The sequence below is a fragment of the Aotus nancymaae genome, unplaced genomic scaffold (genome assembly GCF_030222135.1).
Source record: "Aotus nancymaae isolate 86718 unplaced genomic scaffold, 86718_ANA_hifiasm-v0.15.2.pri h1tg000010l, whole genome shotgun sequence".
NCBI lineage: Eukaryota > Metazoa > Chordata > Mammalia > Primates > Aotidae > Aotus > Aotus nancymaae.
The window spans coordinates 30,822,881-30,848,444 of record NW_026988421.1 but is presented as its reverse complement, the minus strand read 5'-3'; the positions used below and the strand labels follow the sequence as shown (position 1 = coordinate 30,848,444).

Genomic DNA, 25,564 nt, shown 5'->3' with positions numbered 1-25,564 from the left:
ATCAGATTCAGATTTCAGTTTTGACAAAATTTCTTTATAGGTAACATTATGTACTTCCTGTTGCATCACATCAGGCCATAACATTTTGGGTTTTTTCTGTTTTTGTGATATTAAGATTGATGAGGGAGTTGTTCAGGTATTGCCAGCCTAATCTGTCCTTAAGATTTTCTGTCAGCTTTTCACCTAATAAATTTAGCAATCCATATTTTAATAGGAGTTGCAAAATGGTGACATTTATTTTTCACTTAAGAACTAGAATACTTCTGTAAAGAACTTTCCCTCATCATCCGTTTAGTTATGGAGAAGTTCAGTTTGTACAAGAAAGGCAGAATAAATGCTTGCTTCTTTTCTCTTATTTGTTATAATCATTTTTAGAATAATGTATTTTAATCCATTATAGTTATTCTGCTTATTGATGGGAAAAATGTTGTATCTTTGGCTAGTGAGAACTTCTTCAGACTGGTTCCTGAGATCTTTTGATGTGACCTTGGTAGCCCAATAATTCTTTTGCTTTCAGCATTTTCTTATTCTTGAAATTATCTTGGTTTAGCTACTCAAAAGTAGCATTGTGTTTTTTAAAGCTTAGAATACTAAAGACCATTTTGGAAAAGATTATGTTATTTTCTTATCACCAAAGACTCAGTATTTCACTGTTGTAGTCAGTTTTAAGAAATGTTTTTATTTTTTGTTATTTTCCTGTACATAAAGAGGCAACCCTATAATATAAAATTTTAAGAGAACTAGCTTAACTTTAATTAACTCTTAAATTTGAGTATCAGTAACACAATGTGGGCTGCAGAGTATAACTGAGTTAAAAACAGTTTTACTCTAGTTTTATAATTTGATTTCTCTGAGATTATTTCTAAGACTGTTCTATATTTGGAAAATATATGTATAAACAGGTTGCTGTTTAATAAGAGCTTATTTTTAAAAAATGTGTTGAGCAATGCTTTTATATTACAGGTGCTGATCGGATTGAATTATGTTCTGGTTTATCAGAGGGAGGAACTACACCCAGCATGGGTAAGTGTCCATTTTTCACAGATTTTCTGATTCGAGTTCATAGAGCCTGGAAGCAACTGATAATCAGTTTCATTGGGGTCCTTTACTAATGCCATGTTAACTATGTTATGGATGTTGTATCAGAAATGTTTATGGTTGTAAAAAACAAAATCAAAGATGTGATCAAACATATTTCTTTCTCACATCAAAAAATTGAAAGGTAGGTAGGTAATTGTTAATACTGGTTCAGCTGCTCTGCAGTAACATCAAGGATTAGGCTTTTAAAAAATGTCTCCGTGCTGGCATCCTCAGTATATTGAAATCCCCTCCTGGTCTTTGTGCTATTGTTGTCATACATTTTACTTATACATATATCAAAAACCCCATGCTATATTGTTATTTTTGTTTGAAGTGTCAGTTATCTTTTATTAAATAAGATTTAAATAATAAGAAAACAATCATGTATTTACCCATATGCACCCATGTTTCTGGTGTTCTTCATTCCTTGTGTAGATCCCTTATTTCTATGTGGTTTCATTTTCATTCTGCCTGAAGTAGTTCCTTTAACTTTTTGTTGTTAACAAGTATACTAGTGATGTATTCTTTCAGCTTGTGTATGTCTAAAGTAGCTTTCTCCTTTATTTTTGAAAGGTATTTTTGCTGGGTATAGAATTCTAGGTTGACAGGTTTTTTTTTCTTTGAAAATGTTTTTCCATTGTCTTCTTGCTTGTTTTCTTTCTGACAAAAAGATCTACTATCATCCATATCTTTATTTTTCTCTATGTAATATGTCTCATTTTTCTGCCTACTTTTAAGATTTTATCTTTACTGCTGGTTTTAAACAATTTTCTAATGCTGTACCTGAGTATAGTTTTTTTCTTGTTTCTTGGACCTGTGCATTTATACTTTGCATCACATTTGGACAATTTTTAGCATGCAGTGTTCTCTACTCCCTCCTTCAGAGACTTCAGTTATATTTAAAATTAGACTGCTTGAAATTGTCCCAAAAGTCACTGGTGAACTTCTCTATTTTAAAAAATCTCCTTTCTGTATTTCATTTTGCATAGTTCCTATTGTTTCATTCTTGAGGTTACTGACTATTTCTTCTGCACTATCTAATCTGCTGTTAGTCTCACCTAGTATTTTTTCATCTCATACCTTGTAGTTTTCATCTCTAGAAATTTGAGTTTTTTTATATCTCTGATGTCTCTTAACTTTTTTGAACATATGGAATAAAGTTACAATAGCTGTTTTAATGACCTTGTCTGCTAATTCTAACATCTGCATCAGTTCTGGGTTTGTTTCATTTGATTTATCACCTAATAATATATCTTATTTTCCTGCCTGGTAATTTTTTATTGGATGCAAGACATTATAAATTTTACTTTATTGGTTACTAGACATTCTTGAATTCCTACAAATGTTCCAAAACAATTTCATCTTTTTGGGTCTTGCTTTTAAGATTTGTTGGGCAAGTCTGGGGCAGTGGTTAATACAGAACTAATTATTCCTTATTACTGACTCAGGATTCTTCTGTGTACTCTACCCGGTGCCCAAGAATCTTGAAATTTTCCTGTCTGGCTGGTGAAACAGGCATTATTCCCAGCTTGGTATGAATGACAGGCACATTATTGCTAATCCTTTTTAGTGGTTCTGTCTCAGGTCTTGCATAGTTTCTTTGCATGCATGCACCAGTCAGTACTCAGCTGAATATTAAAGGAGGTTCTCTGCAGACCTCCAGAGTTATCTTCCTTCCTTTCTTCTATTTCTTACTTCTTTTCCTTTTTCTCCTTTCCCTCTCTCTCTTTTCTTTATTTCTTTCTTTTTCCTTCCTTTCTTCCTCTCTTCTCTTTTCTTCTCTTTTCTTTTGACAGGGTCTCACCCTGTTGTCCAGGTTTGACTGAAGTGGCGTGACCATAGCTCACTACAGCTATGTGTACAGTTCTTAAACTCCTGAGCTCAAGCAGTTATCCTCCCTTAACCTCCCAAGTAGGTAGGATTATAGGCATGTGCCACCATGTCCAGCTAAATCTTTTGATTTGTTTGTTTTGGTAGAGATGGGGTCCCACCGTGTTACCCAGACTGATTTTGAACTCCTTGGCTCGGGCAATCCACCTGTCTCAGCCTTCCAAAGCACTGGGATTACAGGCATAAGCCACCATACCAAGCCTAGCTTTTTTTTTAAAAATCCCTTTTTTAAACCATTTAGATAGTCTTTGCTACTCCAGTGTTGTCTTTCTGTCATCCCTGTACCCTCTCCTACAAACTCTTGCTACTTCAGTCTTCCTGAACTCTCAGCTTTGTCTCCTTAACTCAGGGAATTCTTTTGGTTCCATGTAGGTCCCCCATCCCTGTGCTTTGGCTTAGAAATTCTCAAGGCAGTAAATTGGGTCAGTCAGAATTGACCTATTGACTTCATTGTTTACCACTTCCAAGGATCATTGCCCTTCACTGTCCAGTGTTGCAAACCACTGTTTCATATATTTTGTCTTTTTAAAATTTTAATTATTATTATTATAGGTGGGAAGGTAAATCAGTCACTGTTAATCTGTCTTGGCCAAAAGCAGAAGTCCCTATATGAATTTTGGTCTCCTAAGTTATGCTATTCTGAGGTAGATAATAGCATAATTTAATGTAAAAGGTTTGTGTCTGCAACAGCCCTTTGGAATCTTCCCACTAAAAGAGGGCATTCCTGGCCATTCTAAAATCCCTAGAGCATGTCTGTAAATTTGAGTACAGTCTGTTTTTGTAACACCAACTATAATTCATTGCTTGGTATTGGACAACTGCTATTCTATGCAAAATTGGGGTTCTTTTAGCAAGAAAAAAGGAAATTCATACTGGGTAAACAACTGATGGAGCTTGTCACAGCCCTATACTATTGATGGTTTATGAGCTAGTAACATATTATGGCATGGTTAGGTGCTTTTATGCATAGATCTCTGCATAAAATCACAAGTAGAACTTTGCTTCTTTTCACGTGTCTTGTTCAAAAAAAAAAAAAAAGGTTTTGCTAAATCTCTTTGTCCATTAAAGGAATATGAACTTTGAAGCTATTTAACCATCTCTCTAGTAGGTTTTTAATAGAGCTGTAATGAATTAGAAAGAAGAAATTGAATCTTGGGGAATAATGTACTGGCAGAACATTGAGCCTGGTAGTTATTGCACTTTCAAATGTCACATACCAATAAAAGGGTTCTGAGTCATAAGGATTTTTGTTGAGTCAACTGACAAGTGCTTTTAAACTGTAGTATCTTCTGTATTCGAAATTGTTCTGTTTAACCCTTTGCTATTACTTACCTTCTACCATATATACATTTTTCTTCTCAGTGTCCTCCTTCCTTTTAGAGCCCTCTTTCTCTGGTTTCCTTAGTCAACTCCACCTTTTTCTTTTGGAGGTACTATACAAGAGCAAATATAAATTACCAATAATAACCAATAATATATCTTTGGCTTTCTTGAGCTTTTAGCTCACATAATTTTAGTCTGCTTTCTTTTCTTGTAGGTGTCCTTCAAGTAGTGAAGCAGAGTGTTCAGATCCCAGTTTTTGTGATGATTCGGCCACGTGGAGGTGATTTTTTGTATTCAGATCGTGAAATTGAGGTGATGAAGGCTGACATTCGTCTTGCCAAGCTTTATGGTGCTGATGGTTTGGTATTTGGGGCATTAACTGAAGATGGACACATTGACAAAGAGCTGTGTATGTCCCTTATGGGTAAGAATTTGTATCTACGACCTAAAAGCCTCTAATGATAATTGTATTTATGCTCCCAATATAGAAAAACATCATCACAAAACTGACTTTGCAGTCACAGCTACAGGCACTTATACTAACCTAAGTATTTCAAATAGTAGTTATTTAGAGGTTTGGGGTGGGGTGTATGTATGGCAAAGCCTTCTTAACTCACATTAATTGCTATTGATTAGGTTCTGCTACTGTTCTCATAGAGTAGAAATTTAAGGGAAATTTACCATGGTTCTTTTAATTACTGCACCAAGAACTTCAAAAGCTGTTATAGCTGATGAGGATGGACCACCAAGTTGGAAGATGTGAAGAGGACAGAGCAAACTATCTATATTACTAGGCCAAAGTATTTCTTAAATGTCCTCAGAGGGGCAAGTAATAGATGTAGTGCTGTCCTTATGGTTGTCAGTTTAAATGATTTTCATTTGGTGCTAAGGCCTAACCATTTTTTATGTAAAAATCAGAGATTTGTGGAAAGATAAGACATTTGAATTTTTAAGGCTGCCATTTTATTATTGTTAGTTTACTGTCTCATTAGGAGAAGGTATTAAAAAGTTTCAGCTAACATGGAGAATTCTGTATGTAGTAATCAGCGATGACATCTTCATTCATGTTGTTATGTGACTTTCTTTTTATAGCTATTGGCCGTCCTCTGCCAGTCACTTTCCACCGAGGTGAGTCATTTTCATTTTAGAAGTTCTTGAACAGTGTTAGTTTTCTAATTTCAACAACTGCCACAGCCTTTTTATGGAACACAATTCTGTAGTGTTCCAAGGTTACCAACTGGTTTTTTAGATTCTGGGACTAGAAGTTATAAAAGTAGAGATGTGCAATTTCTAGAAAATTTGAAGCCTTGGTTATGAAAAGTTGTTAAAAGTGGATGTTGGCGGTGGTGGGATGTAATAGAGAGAGGGATGGAATAAGTATTGCCTTCAAGTGCATGTACCTATCACAACATTCCAAGCAAGAATCCTGAGATTCATTTTAACTAAGATTGTATTAGGTCATGTGCAACCCCAGAAGAATAAATCGTTGTCGCTGGTGAAATGAAATGTACTGCCTATCTTAAGCCAGGCAAAACTATCCCTGGGGTTAGCAGTGAGGTGAAGTTTCATAGATATAAACTTCCTAAGGGAAGAGAAAGTTGGGGATCTGGAGAAAAATTGGATATTATTAGGAAGGGAGAAAGGAGAAACAGACGCTATCTAATATTGACTATCTAGTCAATGAACAGATGTCCACTGTGGTATACAAATTGTTTTTCATTATAGCTTATCTGCATCACAATGATTTTTTAATGTGACAGTTTCTTACAAAGAAATAATTCCTATAAAAAATCAGTTAGTTATAATTTCTTTTCTTTCTTTTTTTTTTTTTTTTTTTTGAGATGCAATCTTGATCTCTTGCCCAGGCTGTAGTGCAGTGGCACAATCTTGGCTTACTGCAATCTCCGCCTCCTGGGTTCAAGCAGTTCTCTGCCTCAGCCTCCCTAATAACTGAAATTACAGGTGCCTGCCACTATGCCTGGCTAATTTTTGTATTTTTAGTAGACACAGAGTTTCACCACCTTGGCCAGGCTGGTCTTGAACTCCTAACCTCATGATCCACCTGCTTTGGCCTCCCAAAGTGCTGGGATTACAAGTGTGAGCCATCGCACCCAGCCAAAAAATCAGGTAGTTATAATTTCTATGCTCTTTGGCTACATCTTGGTTAAATGGAAGAACAAGTGTCTATTTTGCCTTCAGAGAGCATTGCCATTGCACATGAAAAGAAATCTACAGTCAAAAAAAATTTTTTTGCTTCAAATTTCTATTCTTTTCTTTATTCCAATAGGTTTAGCAAAAATATTTTCCTATTTTCAAAATTTGTACAATTTTTGGGTTCCACATTTTTTTCATTAATGTATTTAATGAGATAGCACAATAGTGTTATAGTGGTGAGAAGGTGCTGCCACCAAAACAGGTAGATCCCCTGTGGTAGATTTAGTTGCCTACATACACTAAAGGGTGAAATGAAGGGGTCTATCCCAGAGGACCACTACCACCTAATCCACCACAGGTTAGAACTTCTATATTATGTAGCAGTGTGAGAACCAAAGCAGAAGTAGGTTTTCTGTTTTCAGTTTCCTGGTACCACTTTACTCTTTGAGGGCTCTGAGGAGGGTAGAAGTCTCTTAGAAAGTAGGATGGAATTGAAACTTCATATAGTTTGTTGAAAACAACTATCCTTATGCTGTGAACCTTGAGTATGTGGGGTTAATAGATTAGTCCAAAGTATTAGTCAGTAATGAGAATGTGAGCCAAGGCTTTTTCTAGAACTGCTGAGTACAGTGTTTCATTCTACCTAGTCCAGTTTTTCTGAAGCCTTAGAACAATTTCTTAAATTTGACTCACCTGCCTATCACATTTAAAATTTTACCATATATGAGTGCTACCTGTGCACATTTATTTAATGATTTTCTTTAAATAAAATCTTAAGTATGCACCCATAAAAAAGAACAAGATCATGTCCTTTGCAGAGGCATAGATGGAGCTGGAGACCATTATTCTTAGTAAACGAACAGAAGAACAGAAAACCAAATACCACATGTTCTGACTTATAAGTGGGAGCTAAATGGTGAGAACACATGGACACATAGAAGGGGACAACACACACTAGGGCCTTTCGGAGGGTGGAGGGTGGGTGGACAGAGAGGATCAGGAAAAATAACTAATGGGTACTAGGCTTAATACCTGGGTGATGAAATAATCTGTACAACAAACTCTCAAGACATGGGTTTACCTGTATAACAAATCTGCACTTGTACCCCTGAGCTTAAAAAAATGTGAAAAGAAACTTAAGTAAAGTTATTTTCAATAGAAACTTTTATAACTACTGTAAATTGAAAACTTTTCATTTCTTATCTGCATTTAAGTAAATATGCCTCTTTAAATGTGTACCATTATTAAAATGATCATGCACAGTGGTGGTATGCAGACTGTGGTGTGCTGATAAACCAGCTCTTAGAAAAAAGAGCCCTGATTTGTAGCATTTTTAAATTTCTGTGATTTAAATACTCTACCTTCACTAATTTTTTAAAATTAATTAAATTTTTATTTTTATTTTGAGACAGGGTCTTGCTCTGTCATCCAGGCTTGGGTGCGATGGTGCAATCTCAGCTCACTGCAACCTCAAATCCCTAGGCTTGAGTGATCCTCCCATCTCAGCCTCTCAAGTAGCTGGGACTATAGGTGCACACCACCATGCCTGGCTGATTTTTCTGTTGTAGATATGGGGTCTTGCCATGTTGCCCAGGCTGGTCTCAAACTCCTGGGCTCAAGTGATTTGCCCACCTCCCAAAGTGCCAGGATTATAGGCATGAGCCACCACACCTGGCCCTACCTTCACTAATTTCAGGCTGCCAGTGGATTAACAGTCTGACTTACAGAATTATTGAGTGTTTAATAATTGGCCTTTGTAAGCCACACAAGCTAGGTCCAGCCTGCCACTGCATGTATGCTACATTTTGGGAAGCAGTGCATTAAAGGATATCTGTTCAGAATTCACATCAATTTTCTTTATTTCAGCCTTTGACATGGTTCATGATCCAATGGCAGCTCTGGAGACCCTCTTAACCTTGGGATTTGAACGAGTGTTGACCAGTGGATGTGACAGTTCAGCATTAGAAGGGCTACCCCTAATAAAGCGACTCATAGAGCAGGTACATGGAATTTCTCTTTTTTTTCCCCTAAGACTCTATTGTGGTTACTCCTGACATTCTGTTTAACTAATTTGTGAAACTATATATTACTGACTTTGTGGTTACTCTGTAGGAAAGAGCAAGCAGGCAATAATGTATATCATTCTTACTTTTTTCACATGAGCCTTTTTAATAATCAAGGCTTTTAATATCAAATTACACATCAATAGTGCCTAGAGATCTGATCTAACTTGGATAAGCAGAGCAGATTTTACCTTTCCTCTCCCATTGGCATTACAGTTTCATTTCTTAGTTTAGATACAAAGTCTTGCTATGTTGCCCAGGCTGGTCTTGAACTCTTGGGCTCAAGCCATCTGCCAATCTCAGCCTCCCAAAGTGCTGAGATTACAGGCATGAGCCACTGCACCCAGCCAGCATTGCAGTTTTAAGCCACATCTTTTCATTGCACAGCCCATGTATATTAGGGGATTTCAATATTTCATTATACAGCCCATGTATATTCAGGGGATCCCATATGAAATTATCATCTGGAGATAAATTCCAAAACTAAAATTATAATCTTATTTCTTTCTATCTCTCAATATAGAAGGAAATATATGTTTCTCTTTTATGAGTTCTCCTGGTGAGCTGGCATCATTTGTAGAGCACTCAGAGGGTGACTTTGTAATTATAGTATATCTGTGTTTTTCTGACATCAGTCCAGAGGCATTATAAATTAGTGAATATAGACTTTGAGATAAGAGAGTCATGTGTTTGAGACTCAGGTTTGATACTTGCTATGTGATATTGAGTAGGTTAATCTTTAAGCCTCTGTTTCCCCTGTGTGAAACTGAGATGAGTTTAATACTTCTTTTGTAGAGTTTCTCAGAAGATTGCTAGAGATGAGATATGTAAGAGGCTTAGCACAGTGGTTGGTATATAGTAGGTCTTAATAATGTTAGGTTCTATTATTGCTGCTTTTTTTTTTTTTTTTTTGGATTATCAGGAAGCAAGTATACCTTTTAATTATTCTTTCCCATGAAGGTCAAGAAAGAAAACATTACTGGCACGTCTGAAGGCCTGCCTCTTCCATCTTGCAAAACTATGCCTCCCTAGTCCCCCAAAATAACCACTTTCCTGATTAATACTATCATAGATTAGACTTACCAGTTTTTGAATTTTATTTAATTTAAATAAAATCATATGTAGTATTTATGTCTAGCTTCCTTGGCTTAATAGCAAACCAGTGGGAATTATCCATGCTGTTGAATGTGACTATATTTCATTCATCTTCATTGCTGTATACTATTTCATTGTATTGCTGCTATTATTAATAATAGTATTAATGTTCCTGTGAAGACTTCTTGTTATTTTCACTTTTCTATAGCCACGAAAATAATTTTAAGAAATTTCTCCTGAAGAGCCAATGTGACTTTGCTATTCTGGGTTATAATGGCTTGACAAACATTTATTAAATATATATTAGATGCAGGACATTTGTACTGTGGTAGTAACCAAGGGGCACGTTTCTGTGTATAGTCACCGCCCTTACCATTTAGTGCAGAACAGGAACTTCTAATGGAGCAGGCAATTTTAAGAGAGCTCTATTTTTAAAAGGTACTATAGGAGTACATTGGAGAGGAATTAACCCCAAATTTAGGGAAATGAAGGTTGGCAATAATTAGAGGAAGCTTCCCAGAAGAAAAGATATTCAGACTGCAGTGTTATACTCATTTGAAGGATGATTGAGAGTTATCTGTGTAAAAGTTGGGGCAGTGGGGAGTGAGGGTGAAGTGTTGGTGGAATTGTTTCATACAGAAGAAATAGTATAAGCAAAGGCTATAAACAAAACAAGCATAACTTAAAATACTGAGGAATGGACGGAATATTGAATGTGGAGATAATGATATCCAGAGCCTTGAAAACCTTATTAAAGTATTTATTTTCCTGGTGCAGCTGGCAGGCCTAAAGTGTTTTAGAAGAGTTGATGAATTAGTTTTCCAGTTTTATTAGGTTACTCACTAAGGAGTAAAGAATAAGATATAATTGCCATAGTTCACTGTGTGTGTGTGTGTGTGAGTGTTTTTGTATGTTAATCATTGGTTAGTAGGAAGAGCTACTCAAATATTCTCATACATTAACTTTACTGAAGTAACTACCTGGCAGTGTAACATACTAGTTAAAACATAGGTTTTGTGATTAGACAGTCTGTTTAAGCCCTGGCTTTGACATTTAGTAGTAGTGACCATGGATATATTACCTGACCATCTTAAAGTTCAACTTACTCTTCTGCAAAGTTAGGATAATAATGGCACCTACCTCCTGGAATAACTAGGAGGAATTTCTTCAGGTTATAGCACTTAGTAATTGTTCTATATTATTAAATCTGATAGTAATTGCTGTATGTTATTAAATCACTTTGATAGTCTTAGGTAAGCATATACTTCTAAATAATCTTGTGTGGAAGGCAAAAAGAAGTGATAGAATTTCTTTCTTTTTTTTTTTTTTTTTTTTTGTACAGAGTCTTGCTCTGTCGCCAGGCTGGATGGAGTGCAGTGGCACAATCTGGACTCACTGCAACCTCCGCCTCCTGGGTTCAAGCAATTCTTCCGCCTCAGCCTCCTGAGTAGCTGGGACCACAGGCACGTGCCACCACGCCCGGCTATTTTTTGTATTTTTTTTTTTTTTAGTAGAGACGGGTTTCACCATGTTGGCCAGGATGGTCTCGATCTCTTGACCTCGTGATCCACCCACCTCGGCCTCCCAAAGTGCTGGGATTACAGGTGTGAGCCACTGCGCCTGGCCAGAAGTTATTTCTTTAAAAATATTATTTCTCTATGTTTTGGAAAGCCTTGATTTGGAAGAAACAGGCAAATGTGACTTTTTTTCATTCTGAAGTGATTTCAGCTTTTTAGGTAGTCAGTGTTTTGTTTTATGGATGCTTTGTTCATACCATTTGAGAATATGAAGCATCCTTGTTCCATTTATTTCTCTAACAATTATTAAATTCTATGAAATCGCCACTCCCCTCTTTCACTCACTTTCATTACCTTGCTTTATTTTTTTCTTTGTTATACTTATTGCTACCTGGAATTTTATTGTATAAGTATACCTGTGTATTGTCTCGTCTACCTTGAATGTGTAAGCTCCATGTGAGTAGGAACTTTCTCTTATTCACCATGTTAGGGAGGAAAAACTTTTCTTCTATCCTCAGGGTTTGTTATTTGGGGTCTGCAAATTAAACTGATTGAAGACAGATTAGCAGGAGCAAAAACAGATTTTATCACATACATAAGTACATATATGTATCAGTACATACAGAAGTTCACAAAGAAATATGATTTAGAATTGGGGGCTTATATACAATTTTAATAGGTGAAGAAGGGAAGGGAGAAAATGGCACTTACGGGGGGGAAATGACTTTTTGAAAAGATAACTTTCTAGAGACAAATTTATTATGCTGGACATTTTACTTGTCCAAGATCCCAAAGGAATAGAGAAGATCTAGTGAAAATTAAGCATTTATAGTAATTTTTAAAATTTAATATATTCTGACTCATGTTTCTATTCTCACTGCCTTATTATCCCATTCAAGAGAAAGATATTAAAATTTACTTTTTTTTTCTTTTTTCAGGCAAAAGGCAGGATTGTGGTAATGCCAGGTATTTATTTATCTATCAATTCACTAGCATAACACTGAACTGTAGTGGAAGAAGAGCAAACGAGGCAGGAAAATGTGAGAGAGAGTATTACATTACATATTAGTACATGATCTTCAGAGAGAATATGTAGTCTGATTAAAATACCCAAGACTGGGAGGTCTGTGCTTGAATTTAAAAATTTAGATAAGAAGGAAAATGTTCTAATAGGGATTAGCTCAAAGAGGAGCAAATAAGGAAGTAGATAGAGATTGAGGTTTCTCCATATTTGCTCTCCCATTACATAGAATTTTATGAATTTAGATGTTTGTCTCTGGTGAGGCACATCAAATTTGATGCTGCTATACTGTGTTTGAGACAAATGTCCTAATGAACAGGTTTAAGCAAAAGTTTAGGCAACATTCTTAGGTAAAATATGATACTCTCTCAGTTCCTGAAAATCTCTGATTGCCAAATTATTTCTTGTAACCAGAATTGAATATGATCCTGATGATAACCGTAAGATTAGTTAAGTTCATAATGGCTAACTAGAAATGAACAGTTGGAGCAGTTTCTAAAGAATTAGAATTAAACAATACAACCTAGAAGAGTGAGGCAAATATAAAGACGATCTTAATTTTTCTTTTTTATTAAGTTTCTCAAACATATAAAAAAGTAGAAAATAGCATTATGAATACTCATATGCTTGTTCCCTAGATTTAACATTTTGCCAAATTTGTCCCATCTTTTTCTATCCTGAGGTATTTTATGAAATTTAAATTGAAAGCATCATGACATTTTATCTTTATACATCTCTAAAAAGGGTGGGATTTTGCAATAACCACAAGTCCATTGTCACACCTATCAAAATAAACATTTAATACTCAACTTTCTCCAGTTATCCCCACAATGGTTTTTATAGCTGATATGTTCAAACTAGGATCCAGTCAAGGAACAAGCATTACATTTTTGGTTATCTTTTGTTTGTTTGTTTTTAGAGATGAGGTCTTACTATGTTGGCCAGGCCGAACTTGAACTCTTAGCCTCAAGCGATCCTTCCACCTCAGCCTCCCAAATAGCTAGGACTAGTTGCACACTGCCATGCCCAGCTCTATTGTATTTTAAAATATCTTTAATATAGATGTTTTTCCTTTTATTTTTCTTGCTTTTAAAAAAGTTGCATATACAAAGTTTGGGCTGGGCCTGGTGGCTCACACCAGCAATTTGGGAGCCCAAGGCAGGCAGATCACCTGAGGTCAAGAGTTCAAGACCAGCCTGGCCAACATGGTGAAACCCTGTCTCTACTAAAAATACAAAAATTAGCCAGGCATGGTGACGTGTGCCTGTAATCCCAACTACTTGGGAGGCTGAGGCATGAGGATTGCTTGAACCATGGAGGTGGATGTTGCAGTAAGCCGAGATTGCACCGTTACACTCTAGCCTGGGCGATAGAGCAAGACTCCATCTCAGAATAAAATAAAATGAAAAGTTTGGACTACTTACCCTGTAAAATGTCCTACTTTCTGGGTTTGTCAGATTGTTTCCTCTTGATATTGTTTAACTTGTTCCTCGTGCCTCTGTGTATCCTATAAACTAATAGTTAAATCATAAGGTTTGAATAAGTTAAATCATAGCTTAAACATTTTTGATAAGAATACCTTATGGGTGATTCTGCATACTTACATGACATCACATCAGAAAGTATTCAGTCTCTAATCATCTCACTACTAATGATGCCAAGACTGACCAGGGTTCAAAATAGTGATACCTAGATAAAGAGTAACTTTTAAAAAGAGGCCATGAACCTGGGCAATATAGTGAGACACCATCTTTATCAAAAAGTAAAAAAATAAGTTGCGCATGGTAGTGTGCTCCTGTAGTCCCAGCTACTGTGTTGGCTGAGGTGGGAGGATAGCTTGAGCCCTGAAGTCAAGGCTGTAGTGAGCTATGATCATACCACTATACTCCAGCCTGGGCGACAGAGCAAGCGCCTGTGTCAGAAAAAAAAAAAAGGCCATGTAAAGGAGTATTGTCAGATATTGAGGAAGCCTTTGACCTGTAGCAAGTCCTTAAAACAGGAACAGATAGAAAGTATATATTATTTGTCAAATTGAGGTCCTTTTTGGTTTATCAAGGAGTGTTAAAGAGACTTTCTGAGTGTTGATACTTTTCCATTTAGTACGAAATATATATAGTCTTGGCAAATAATACTTAGACAATTGTTGACATTAAGAGTACCTTTGTTTAATATGCAATTGTTACGTGCTGTGTGCAAGGCATTACCTGGGATGCAAAGCTACACAAGAAACTACTTTCTCAAGAAGCTGACTCAGGTCAGAAGATGTTACATACAAAAATATTTGTGATTAATTTCTTTAACAAACCTTACCAATCAAATGTTAATTATATGACAGTTATGTATATTATATACTAATTGTGTAACAGATATGAAAACAGAAATTAAATAATCAGTCCTACCTGGGGACCTCACAGAATAGACTTATAAACAAATTTATTAGAATTTCATGTGAATAAGTACCAGCAAGTAAAAACTCCTAGGTAAGTCATTCTGAATGCCTAATAAGTATTAATCACTGGGAAATATAAAGAGGTAGTTACCCTCTAGGAACTTCCGTAATGAAGCCTACAACATACTTAAGCTCTGGTTTCTTCATCTATAAAGAGAAGAATATTAAACTAGTTCTGTGGGGTTCTTTTTAATCATAAAGCTGTGTTAGTCTGTGTCTGGAAAAATGTATTACCTATGTACTTAAGTTGCTACTGAGCAACATGTGTTTCAGTGGCCAGATGTTTTGTTATTTGTTAGAAGGAATAGAAGGAAATAATATATTTATCTCTTAATCCTTACAATAAGCTTATGAGGTAGGCAGTATTACCCCTCTTTTATTGGCGGAAATGTTGAGGTCAATGGATTTAAGTAGTTTATCTGAGATCACATAGCTGTGAAGAGCTACATTGATAAAGTCAGGATTTCAGTCTAAATCTACTCAGCTTTTGTGTTTTCTATTTCTTTCTTTCTTTTTTTTTTTTCTATTTTTGGAGACAGGATCTCATTCTGTCACTCAGGCTACAGTGCAGTGGTGCCATCTCAGCTTACTACAACCTCTGTCTCCCAGGCTCAAGTGATCTTCCTGCCTTAGCCTCTTGAGTTGCTGGGTCTACAAGCGCCCACCACCACATTCAGCTAATTTTTGTATGTTTTTATAGAGATGGGGTTTCACCATGTTGCCCAGGCTGGTGTCGAACTCTTGAGCTCAAGTGATCCTCCCACTTCACCTCCCAAAGTGTTGGGATTACAGGTGTGAGCCACTACACCCAGCCTTTTTTCTATTTCTTAAGACTGAGTGATATTACTGTACCACTAAGGAAAAAAAGACAAGTTAATGAGTCTCAAAGAGTGTGTAAAGATAGGTTATTTCAGCACCTTTAAAGCTTGAGATGCAAAGTACATATATTTAAAATATTGAATACATCCTATAGTGAGATAAGGTTATAAAGATGAGTAAACTAATTTCGTATTTATAATCTGGCACCAATTCAGAATATGATTCTTTATATATAAATATTTAAAAGATTGTTCATCAAAACAAATGTCATCATAAAATATTTGGTGGTACAGTTTTAATAAAGTAGAATCAGATTCTTGTGTGAAATAAAATATGAAGCTGATATTATAACTCATAACCTGTATAATACCTTGCATTTTTCCGTTTCCAATGAAGTCAGTGTACTCTTTAAATCCTGGGCTAGAGACAGAACCTTAGAGGTTCTCTTTCAGGCACATCTCTGAGGTTGTGCTTTTGTAGATTTTTTTCCTCAAACCTGTACTTACCTTTCATTTTAATTTGATTTTGCTTTAATTCAGGGGCGAGCAGGGATAGCATTGTTATGTTAGCCAATATCCAGGCAAGATTCTATCATACATGTTCTATAACCTTAATGGTACTTCCCCAGAGTCTATATCTCTTTTATCACTTTTCTAATCTCATTCTAGCTTGATAGGGAGAGACTAATTTTCGAATCAATGAGAAATTCAGTTTGGGGATTCCAAGTAAAGCAAGCAATCATTATTCATTAAATGTTACGCAAAATTCTGTTTTACTTAATGTGTTACTTATTCTTTCCAACAGGAGGTGGTATAACAGATAAGAATCTGCAAAGGATCCTTGAGGGTTCAGGTGCTACAGAATTCCACTGTTCTGCTCGGTCTGCTAGAGACTCAGGAATGAAGTTTCGGTAAAAATGTATTCTATGATTCCAATAAGAAGAATGAGATTAATTTTTACCTTCTCCGAAATAGGAAAAGATGGTGACATTATTAACGGAATGTTGTGACTACTACATAAGTACTGTAGTTGTTTTTGTAGTTGAAAAACATTTCTGATATGATTCTTGTCCTGTCTTAAAGAAACAGGCTCTTTTGAACATAGTTGAACCTTGCATTGTAAAGGCATTGCTGAACTTAGACCAGTTATAATAAACAAATTCCACAGTTTAGCTTCAAATGAGTCAGCTATGCACATGTGCCCATTTGCGTATGATTTCCTGTAGCAACGTTAATAACTATGGTGTAAGGATGGAAGAGACATAGTTATTTTTCTCCCTCCTACCTTTAATACTTAGTCTTCCCTCATATTTGTTCTCTGTTTTTAGTTATTTTTATATTACCTTAAGAAATTGTAACTATTATTGGGATTTTTTAAATACTTAAGAGGATTCTTATAATTTAATAGTAGTTGAATGTTTCTGTTTGTAAATTGGGAAAAATACAATGTAAAAGAAGCAAGATGGCTGAGTGAGGTGGCTCAAGCCTATAATCCCAGCACTTTGGGAGGCCAAGGCTGGTGGATCACTTGAGGTCAGGAATTTGAGAGCAGCCTGGCCAATATGGCAAAATGCCATCTCTACTAAAAAAACAAAAAAATTAGCTGTGTGTGGTGATGCACACCTGTAATTTAAATTAAAAAAAAAAAAAGCAAGAGCCTTGGAATTTACAATTCCAGATATAAAATCAAGTATACTGTTTGGTAGATTCAGCTACTAGATATTTCAAGTAATTAATTAATTAATGAAAATTACAGAATATAGTAGTCTAGCATAATTGACCTACCCTTGTATAATGGAATAGTCTATAAAATGAAGTGGCAGTAGGAGGACTCATTTAATAACATATGATTGATTATTTCTTTATTATTTCTATTACAGAAATTTATCTGTTGCCATGGGAGTCTCACTTTCTTGCTCGGAATATTCCCTAAAGGTAACAGATGTGACCAAAGTAAGGACTTTGAATGCTATTGCGAAGAATATCCTGGTTTAGCCAGACGTCTCTGAGAGACATGGATATCACAGGATGAAGGTAGAAGTATAATCTGCAATTCTCTATGACACAGCTTTAACCTTCTTCTCTGGCCAGGACAGTCACAATCTTTGTTTTAAGTTTCACATGGCCATGGAGAATGTGCCCAAGAAGAAAAAGAATTTGAAACAGAGATAGAGTCACTTCCTTAATTTAGTCTTACCAGCAATTGTCATCATGGTTAAAGCTGGTCTGTACTTCTACAGATAGAAGCTCTGTCTGCTTTCAGTGGAATTAATTGATGAACTGGGAAAATTCAACTGCATGGTATGAACTCAGAGTGTGACTTAAGGGTCAATTCAGTATCAGTATTTTGCTTTTTCATTTGTAAAATAAAAATTTCCACTCTTATAGTATAGTCTCTTATTCTTGCACTGAATACAGTCTGTAGCCTATAAGTATGAAAGGAAAAATGCTGTCTTAGTTTTTTCTTCACTTTCTCTTTTTATTATGTGTTCGTTGGATATGCTGCTTTGGGCAAGATAATAAGGGCAAGAGTAAAATGGTGCAGTGTGAAAATTCCCAGACTTGGGAAGCAGGATATCAAAGTTCCTAGACTTATAAAGACAGAAGTGATCTCTGGCATTCCTTAGGTTACTTCTTCTGTAATCGGAAAGAAATGGCTTAACTCTTAAGATCCATCTGACAATTTACAAAGACCTATAGTAAAAATGGAGGGGGTTAGGAAAGTTATCAAAGTAGCAGTTTTTTTTTCAACTGAAGTCACAGATGGGAAAGATGGATTTTTTTTCCCATGAGCAGGTCCCAAATGTTAAAATTCATCACTACCTGTACCTGTCACTTTCATATTTATAATCTCATTTTACACAAAGAACACACTGGTAATAGAACTGTTGTTTCTATCCTAGGAGAGTAACTGAAGCATAAAGAGCTTTCCCTTGGTCAGGAAGCCTCTGAATAACATGCACAGATTGTGTACTAATGAATGTTTATATGAAGAGTCTTGCCTTTATTTATTTATTTATTTATTTATTTCTGAATGTTTATATGAAGAGTCTTGCCTTCATTTATTTATTTATTTATTTATTTTGAGACAGCGTCTCACTCTGTCATCCCAGCTGGAGTGCAGTGGTGCAGTCTTGGCTCACTGCACCCTCCGCCTCCTGGGTTCAAGTGATTCTCCTGCCTTAGCCTCCTGAGTAGCTGGGATTATAGGCGTGTGCCGCCACACCCTGCTAATTTTTTGTATTTTTACTGGAGACAGGGTTTTGCCATGTTGGCCACGCTGGTCTGGAAATCCGGTATCATGTGATCTACTTGTCTCGGCCTCCCAATGTGCTGAGATTACAGGCTTGAACCACCATGCCTAGCCTAGATTTTAGGGACTTGGATCTTTCAGGATTTCAACATTCAGGATTATGGCATTCAGGATTGTGTCTTTGGGGATTATGATCCAAACCCCTCTAAAGCACAGATAGATATGCAGTCCGTAACAAATACACAGTATATCCAGGGTATTAAAATTTCAGTAGGGAAGAGGGTTTAGGGGAAAGCAGTGGTGGAAAAGATCTCCTGAGACATAATGGTCAAGAAACACTGCACCTAGGATAAGGTACTGAGACCAGAGAAAGTCATGGTTAAAGGAACAGTCATAGTTAAAGCTAAAGAAGTAAACATGTGATATAAAATGGATTTAATGTGCACTTATTTTGCTTAAAATGTGTAGTATTAAGGAATACATCATTGTATGAACATTATCCAGAAGTACAAACATAATACAGGTGTTTTAAGAAATCCAAATATTGAAATAGGATGGTATTCACATCTTTTCCTGCCTTATAAAGAATTATTTATATTAAATATATATCTTTGGGTGTTTTTTGGTATAATGAGGACAGTGGCTGGAGAGTGGAAAATTGTAAGAAGTCTAGAGAGGCTACTTGATTTATTTGAAAAGGGCATAGAGCTACCTTGGGAAGAAGAGAAGAGACCTAGGAGCAATAGGGGTGGGGAAGTAATCACACATGAGCTCAAATGGGCTGAGATCTTTTAGGAAAAAGAAAGGAGATTCAATGATATGAGAACTTTGGAGAGAATGGCAAGGAAGTTTTAAGGAAGGTTTGGTTTTGGTTGACATTATCAGATGTTATAATTACCTATTTGCCATCTCTTAAAAATACTTAAATAAAAAATTTATAATATTTGCAAAAATTTTGGAGTGTGACTGTTGAAAAGTAAACATGAATATACCATTATATAAGAGCAATAAGATAGAAATTAAAAGAACATTGCAGAGATCTCTAAACAGAGCTAAAGATTTTTTTCTAAATTAATGTTTTCATTTTCTATTTCTTAGATCAGCTGTTTTTCCCCCAAATAGTAGAAAAAGCCCATGTAACATGGGCTTGTTACTTTGCAAATTATTTTTTCTAAATACCCCTGCTGACAGTTTAAGCAGAACATTATTCTTGATCTTATATTTTGCTAGCCAACTGTTCTCCTCTACTATTTGTCATTCCATTCTTCTTCCAGGAAACTACAAAGTATCCTCATTTATCAGCCTTAAATCCTAATTTGCATGCATTCACCATCTTTTTTGTTTAATCTTGGTAAATCAAAAATCAATTAATCTGTCCCTGGATAATTATATCTATTACAACAACTAACAGGAAATATACTCTTCTGTTTTTGGAGAAATACCAGTTAAGATTACAACTTAGCACTGGTAAGTACAGCTAATCTCTGAACAATGAAGGCATTAGGAGTGTTGACCCCCATTATCCAGTCTAAAACTTATGTACAACCTTGACTCCCCCAAAACTTGTTAAATCCTGTGAAGTCATGCACAACATCTGGACAGTTTTCTTTAGCAGGAATTTGTTTTGAGCTTGATGGCTTTCATGAGTTTTTTTGTTAACAATAGTGACATCTTCAGTGATGTAATACCTTCAGATTTTCATGATGTTCTATCAGGGTTCTCTTCCATAGTGCTGAGAGGACCATGTGTAATGATCCTTAAAGGTTCTTAAGACCTCTTGATCTTGAGGCTAAATTAGAGACATTGTGTTTGGGAGCATGTAGACCACTTTGATGCCTTCAATGTTGAACTCTTGGAGTTCTACATGGCCAGGGCATTGTTCAATATCAGAAGAACTTTAAAAGACAGTCTTTTATTGGCAAGGTCCTTCTGACTTAAGGGACAAAGTGTCTTAGTCCATTTGTGTTGCTATAATGGAATACCTGTGGTAATTTATAAAGAAAAGAGGTTTTATTTGGCTCTCGATTCTGCAAGCTACATGTTCCATGAAAGGGCCATATATTCAAACCCACCCCCAAATGCTGAAGGAGTCAAGAAAACAAGGCAGACAAATCCAATTTGTCAGTATTGTGTGATTTATTGAGGGAACTTACAGACAGAAGCATGGTTTTGGGTGGCTACAAGATAGGTAGATCTCTGCCCCATAACCTCCCAGACCCAGGGATTATATCTTTGGAAAAAGCATGGGTGCTCTGGTAAGAATGTATAGGTGCCTATAGGAATCATAGCATATGATTTCTGCAACACAAGGATTGTTTTGGAGGAAACTTGCAATGAATAGGTCTTCCTACATAAAGAATAATAAATCAACTAAACATTTTGGAGGTATTCTTGGACTCAGGGTTAGCCAGGTGGATTAGCATTTAAAATAAAGTCACTTCTGTCCCCACACTTTACAAGGAGCATGGCACCAGCATCTGCTGATGATGGCCTCAGGAAGCTTCCATTCATGGCAGAAAGCAAAGAGGAGCCAGAGTATATAGATTGCATGGCATGAACAAAAGCAAGAGAAGGGGGAGGAGGTGCTAGGCTCTTTAGCAATCAGTTCTAGGGAAACTAATAGGGTGAGAACTTAGTAGCAAGGAAAGCACCAAGATATTCATGAAGAATCTGCTGCTTTGACCCAAACATCTTAGGCTCCCAGCACTAACACTGGGGATCAGATTTCAACATGAGGCTTGGTGGGGGTCAAACAAACCATATCCAAACTATAGTATTCTGCACCAGGACCCCCAGTCTCATGTCCTTCTCACATTGCAAAATATAATCATCCCATCCCCAAAGTCTTCACTTGTTCTAGCATCAATTCAAAAGTCCAGAGCCTCATCTGAGATTCCAGGTAAGTTTCTTAGAGCTGTGAGCCTATGGAATCAAACATATTATTTACTTCCAAGACACAGTGATGGTACAGGTGCTGAGTAAACATTCCCATTCCAAAAGGGGGAAATCAAAGAAAATGGGTAATAGGCCCCATGTAAATCTGAACCCCAGCAGGACAGACATTAAACCTTAAAGTTCTAAAATCTCCATTGACTCCACATCCTACAACCTGAGTGCGCTGGTGTAAGGAGTGGGCTTCCAAAGCCTTGCGCAGTTCTGTCCCCACAGCTTTTCTGGACACGGCTCAAGTGAGCTGCCCTCATGGGTTGGAGTTGAATGCCTGTGACTTTTCCAGGCTGAGGATGCATGCTGCTGATGGTTCTACCATTCAAGGTCTGGAGGGCAGTGGCCATGTTCCCACAACTCCATTAGGAAGTTCCCCAGTGGGGACTCTGGAGGGGTTCCAACCCCACATTTCTGCTTTGCAATGCCTTAGTAGAGTCTCTCTGGGGACTACCCCTGTGGCAGGCTTTTGCCTGGGCACTCCAGCTTTCTAGTACTCCTGAAATCTAAGGGGAAGCTGGCAAGCCATGACTCTTGCATTCTGTGTGCCTGCAGACTTAATACGGAATTCACCAAGGCTTACAACTTAACATCTTCCAGAGAGGCTGGAGCCAGAGCAGCTGGGTTGCTGGGAGCAGCATCCTGAGGCAAGAGCAACACACAACAGCAGAGCCTAGGCTTGTCCCTTCAAACTATTCCATCCTCCTAGGCCTCTGGGATAAGAGGAGTAGCCTTGAAGATTTCTGAAATGCCTTCGCAACCTTTTCCCCAATTGTTCCAACACCAGGCTCCTTTTTATTGTTGCTAATCTCTCTAGCAAGTTATTGTTCTTCTTGACCATATTCTTGGATTCCTCTCCAAGCTTTAAATTATCTAAGTTTTTATTCTCTGTTTTCCTTTTAAGTTCCAACTTTAGGTCATTCCTTTGTTCCCATATTTGATTGCAGGTTGTTAGAAGCAGCTGAAGCAGCCACACCTTTTTTTTTTTTGAGACAGGGTCTTGCTCTGTCACCCAGGCTGGAGTGCAGTGGCAGGATTATGACTCACTGCAGCCTTGATCTCCTGGACTCAAGTGATTCTCCCACCTCAGCCTCCCAATAGCTGGGACTACAGTCACATACCACCACACCCAGCTAATTTTTTTTAAAAATGTAGAGTTGGAGGTCTCACTGTGTTGCCTAAGCTGGTCTCAAACTCCTGGACTCAAGTGATCCTCCTGCCTCAGCCTCCCAAAGTGCTGGGATTACAGGCATGAGCCACCATGCCTGGTCTTGCCACTTATTGAACATTTTGCTGCTTAGAAAGGCCTTTACTGTCTATATTTCTGTCAGCACTTTGGCCACAACCACTCACACAGTCTGTAATAAATCCCAAACTTTCCCTTATTTTCCTGTTTTCTTCTGAGCCTTCTAAACTCTTCCAACTTTTGCCCATTATCCAGTTCCAAAGCCACTTCCACATTTTCAAGTATCTTTATAGCAACCACCCTCTCCTTGGTACCAATTGTCTTTCTTAGTTCATTCGTGTTGCTAGGAATGCCTGAGGCTGGGTAACCCAAAATTTTATTTGGCTCACATTTCTGCAGGCTGTGCAAGAAAGCTGGTGCCAGTATATCTTAATCACAACATCATTGATTGCACCAATCCAGAAAAAGGGTTCTGACTGTCCAGGCCCTCTTGTGCAGTCAAAAGACTGGCAGCTGGTGTTTATCTTTTCCCTTCAAGGCTCAGGGGTAGCTGCTATATAGATAAGATCTATCCTGATAATAAACCTGACTTGCACAAAACAGTAGAGTTAGCTTCTCCCTTTCTGCCTTAAATCTTGATGCTCAGTTCTCTTCCTTACTAGTAAATGTGTTTTGTGGCATTTCTTCTTTACTGAGAAATGTGTTTTGTGGCTTTTTTTTGGGGGGGTACAAACTGATGCAGACAGAAAACCAAATACTACATGTTCTTGTAAGTGGGAGCAAAACATTGGGTACACATGAACATAAAGATAGACAATAGACAATGAGGGATACTAGAGTGGGAGAGAAGGAAGGAGGGAAGGGCTGAAAAACTACCTGTTGGGTACTGTGCTAACTACCTGCGTAATGGGTGTAGTCATAACCCAGACCTCAGCATCTTGCAATATATCTTTGTAACAAACCTGCACATGTATCCCGATTCTAAAATAAAAGTTGAAAAAAAAAAAAGCTCTTGTAGGCTTGACATGGTGGCTCATGCCTGCAATCTCAGCACTTTGGGAGGCCAAGGTGGGTGGATCACTTGAGGTCAGGAGTTCAAGATCAGCCTGGCCAACATGGCAAAAGCCCATCTCTAGTAAAACAAACAAAAAAAATCCACAAAAATTAGCCAAGTGTGGTGTGGCACATGCCTGTAATCCCAGCCATTCAGGAGGCTGAGGCAGGAGAAATGCTTGAACCTGGGAGGTGGAGGTTGCAGTGAGCCAAGATTGCACCACTGCACTCAGCCTGGGTGATGGAGTGACTCTGTCTCAAAAAGAAAAGAAAAGAAAAGAAAAAACCCCTGTGTTAAACTGGTAAACATGTTTCCCTGAGTTCTGTGAGCCACTCCAACAAATCGATCAAACCCGAGGAGGGGGTTGTAGGAACCCAGATTTATAGTTGGTCGGTGAGGAGTACAGGCAAAATAATCTGGGGCTTGCAATATATGTTAGAAGCTGGCTGGTGGGGGGAGTGGGAAGTGGGGGGATAGTCTTGGGGACTGAACTGTCAACCTGTGGGATCTGATGCTATCTTCAGGTAGATAATGTTGAGATTGAATTATAGTACACCAATCTGGTGTCTGCTGCAGAAGTGATTGCTTGCTTGGTGTGTGTGTGGGAGACTCCTCACTCCCCACATTTGGTCATAAAAGTCTTCTGTGTTGATTGTTGTGAGAATAGAAAAAACACTTTGAGTTTGAGTTCTCCAACTCATGGAAAGATCAGTATATAAAATCAATTGTATTGCTTTATACTAGCAACAAACAATCTTAAAATGCAATTAATAAAAATTCAATTTATAATAGCATCAAAAAGGATAAAATGCTTAGGAATAAATTTAATCAAAGAAGTGTAAGACAGCCCAGATGTAGTGACTCAAACCTGTAACCCCAGTACTTTGGGAGGCCAAGGCAGTGGATCATCTGAGGTCAGGAGTTTGAGACCAGCCTGGCCAACATGGTGAAACCCTGTCTATTAAAAAAAAACAAAAATTAGCCAGGTGTGGTTGTGGACACCTGTAATCCCAGCTACTCAGGAGGCTAAGACAGGAGAATCACTTGAACCTGGGAGGCAGAGGTTGGAGTTAGCCAAAATCACACCACTGCACTCCATTGCACTCCAGCCTGGGCAATGGAGCAAGGCTCAGTCTCAAAAAAAAAAAAAAGATGTAAGAGAGTGTACTGTATACTGAAAACTACAAAGCATTGTTGAAAGAAATTTTAAAAGACTTAGCAATGAAGAAATAAATGGAAAAACAAACATCCCATGTTCATAGATTGGAAAACTTACTACTTTTAAGATTCCAACACTCTTCAATTAATGTACAGAGTCAATGTAATTGCTAGCATAATTCCAACTGCCTTTTTGTGTAAAAGGTGACAAATTGATCATAAAATCCATCTGGAAATGCAAATGCCCCAGGATAGCTACACAATCTTGAAAAAGAAGAACAAAGTTGGAAGACAAACTTCCTGATTTCAAAACTTACTCCAAAGCTATGGAAATCAAGGCAATGCAGTACTGGCATAAAGATAAGTTATTTAGCTCAATGGAATACAATTGAGAGTCCAGAAGTAAGCACTTACATTATACTCCATTGATTTTTGACTAGGATTCCAAGACAATTCAGTGGGGAAAGAATGGTCTTTTTAATGGTACTAGGACAACTGGATAGCCACATTCAAAAGAACAAAGTTGGACCCTTACACCAAAGGCAAAAATTAAAGGATCA

At 37.2% G+C, this 25,564-nt stretch overlaps 1 protein-coding gene across 6 annotated transcripts in view; it reads left to right on the top strand.

Moving 5' to 3' along the window:
• The window catches only part of CUTC (cutC copper transporter), a 42,834-nt gene that overhangs the window by 9,193 nt on the left and 8,077 nt on the right, over positions 1-25,564 (top strand). For 2 of the 6 annotated variants that reach the window (XM_064373979.1, XM_012439446.3), the window contains exons 3-9: positions 964-1,023; positions 4,508-4,717; positions 5,386-5,421; positions 8,314-8,447; positions 12,061-12,088; positions 16,216-16,321; positions 17,291-17,444. In XM_064373979.1, coding sequence (XP_064230049.1) covers positions 964-1,023; positions 4,508-4,717; positions 5,386-5,421; positions 8,314-8,447; positions 12,061-12,088; positions 16,216-16,321; positions 17,291-17,405 — 689 coding nt within the window. In that variant the 3' untranslated portion in view covers positions 17,406-17,444. Of the gene's footprint in view, positions 1-963; positions 1,024-4,507; positions 4,718-5,385; positions 5,422-8,313; positions 8,448-12,060; positions 12,089-16,215; positions 16,322-17,290; positions 17,798-25,564 lie in introns of those variants that run through there. The other 4 variants (XM_064373980.1, XM_012439444.2, XM_012439448.3 and 1 more) reach the window with 3 other exon arrangements.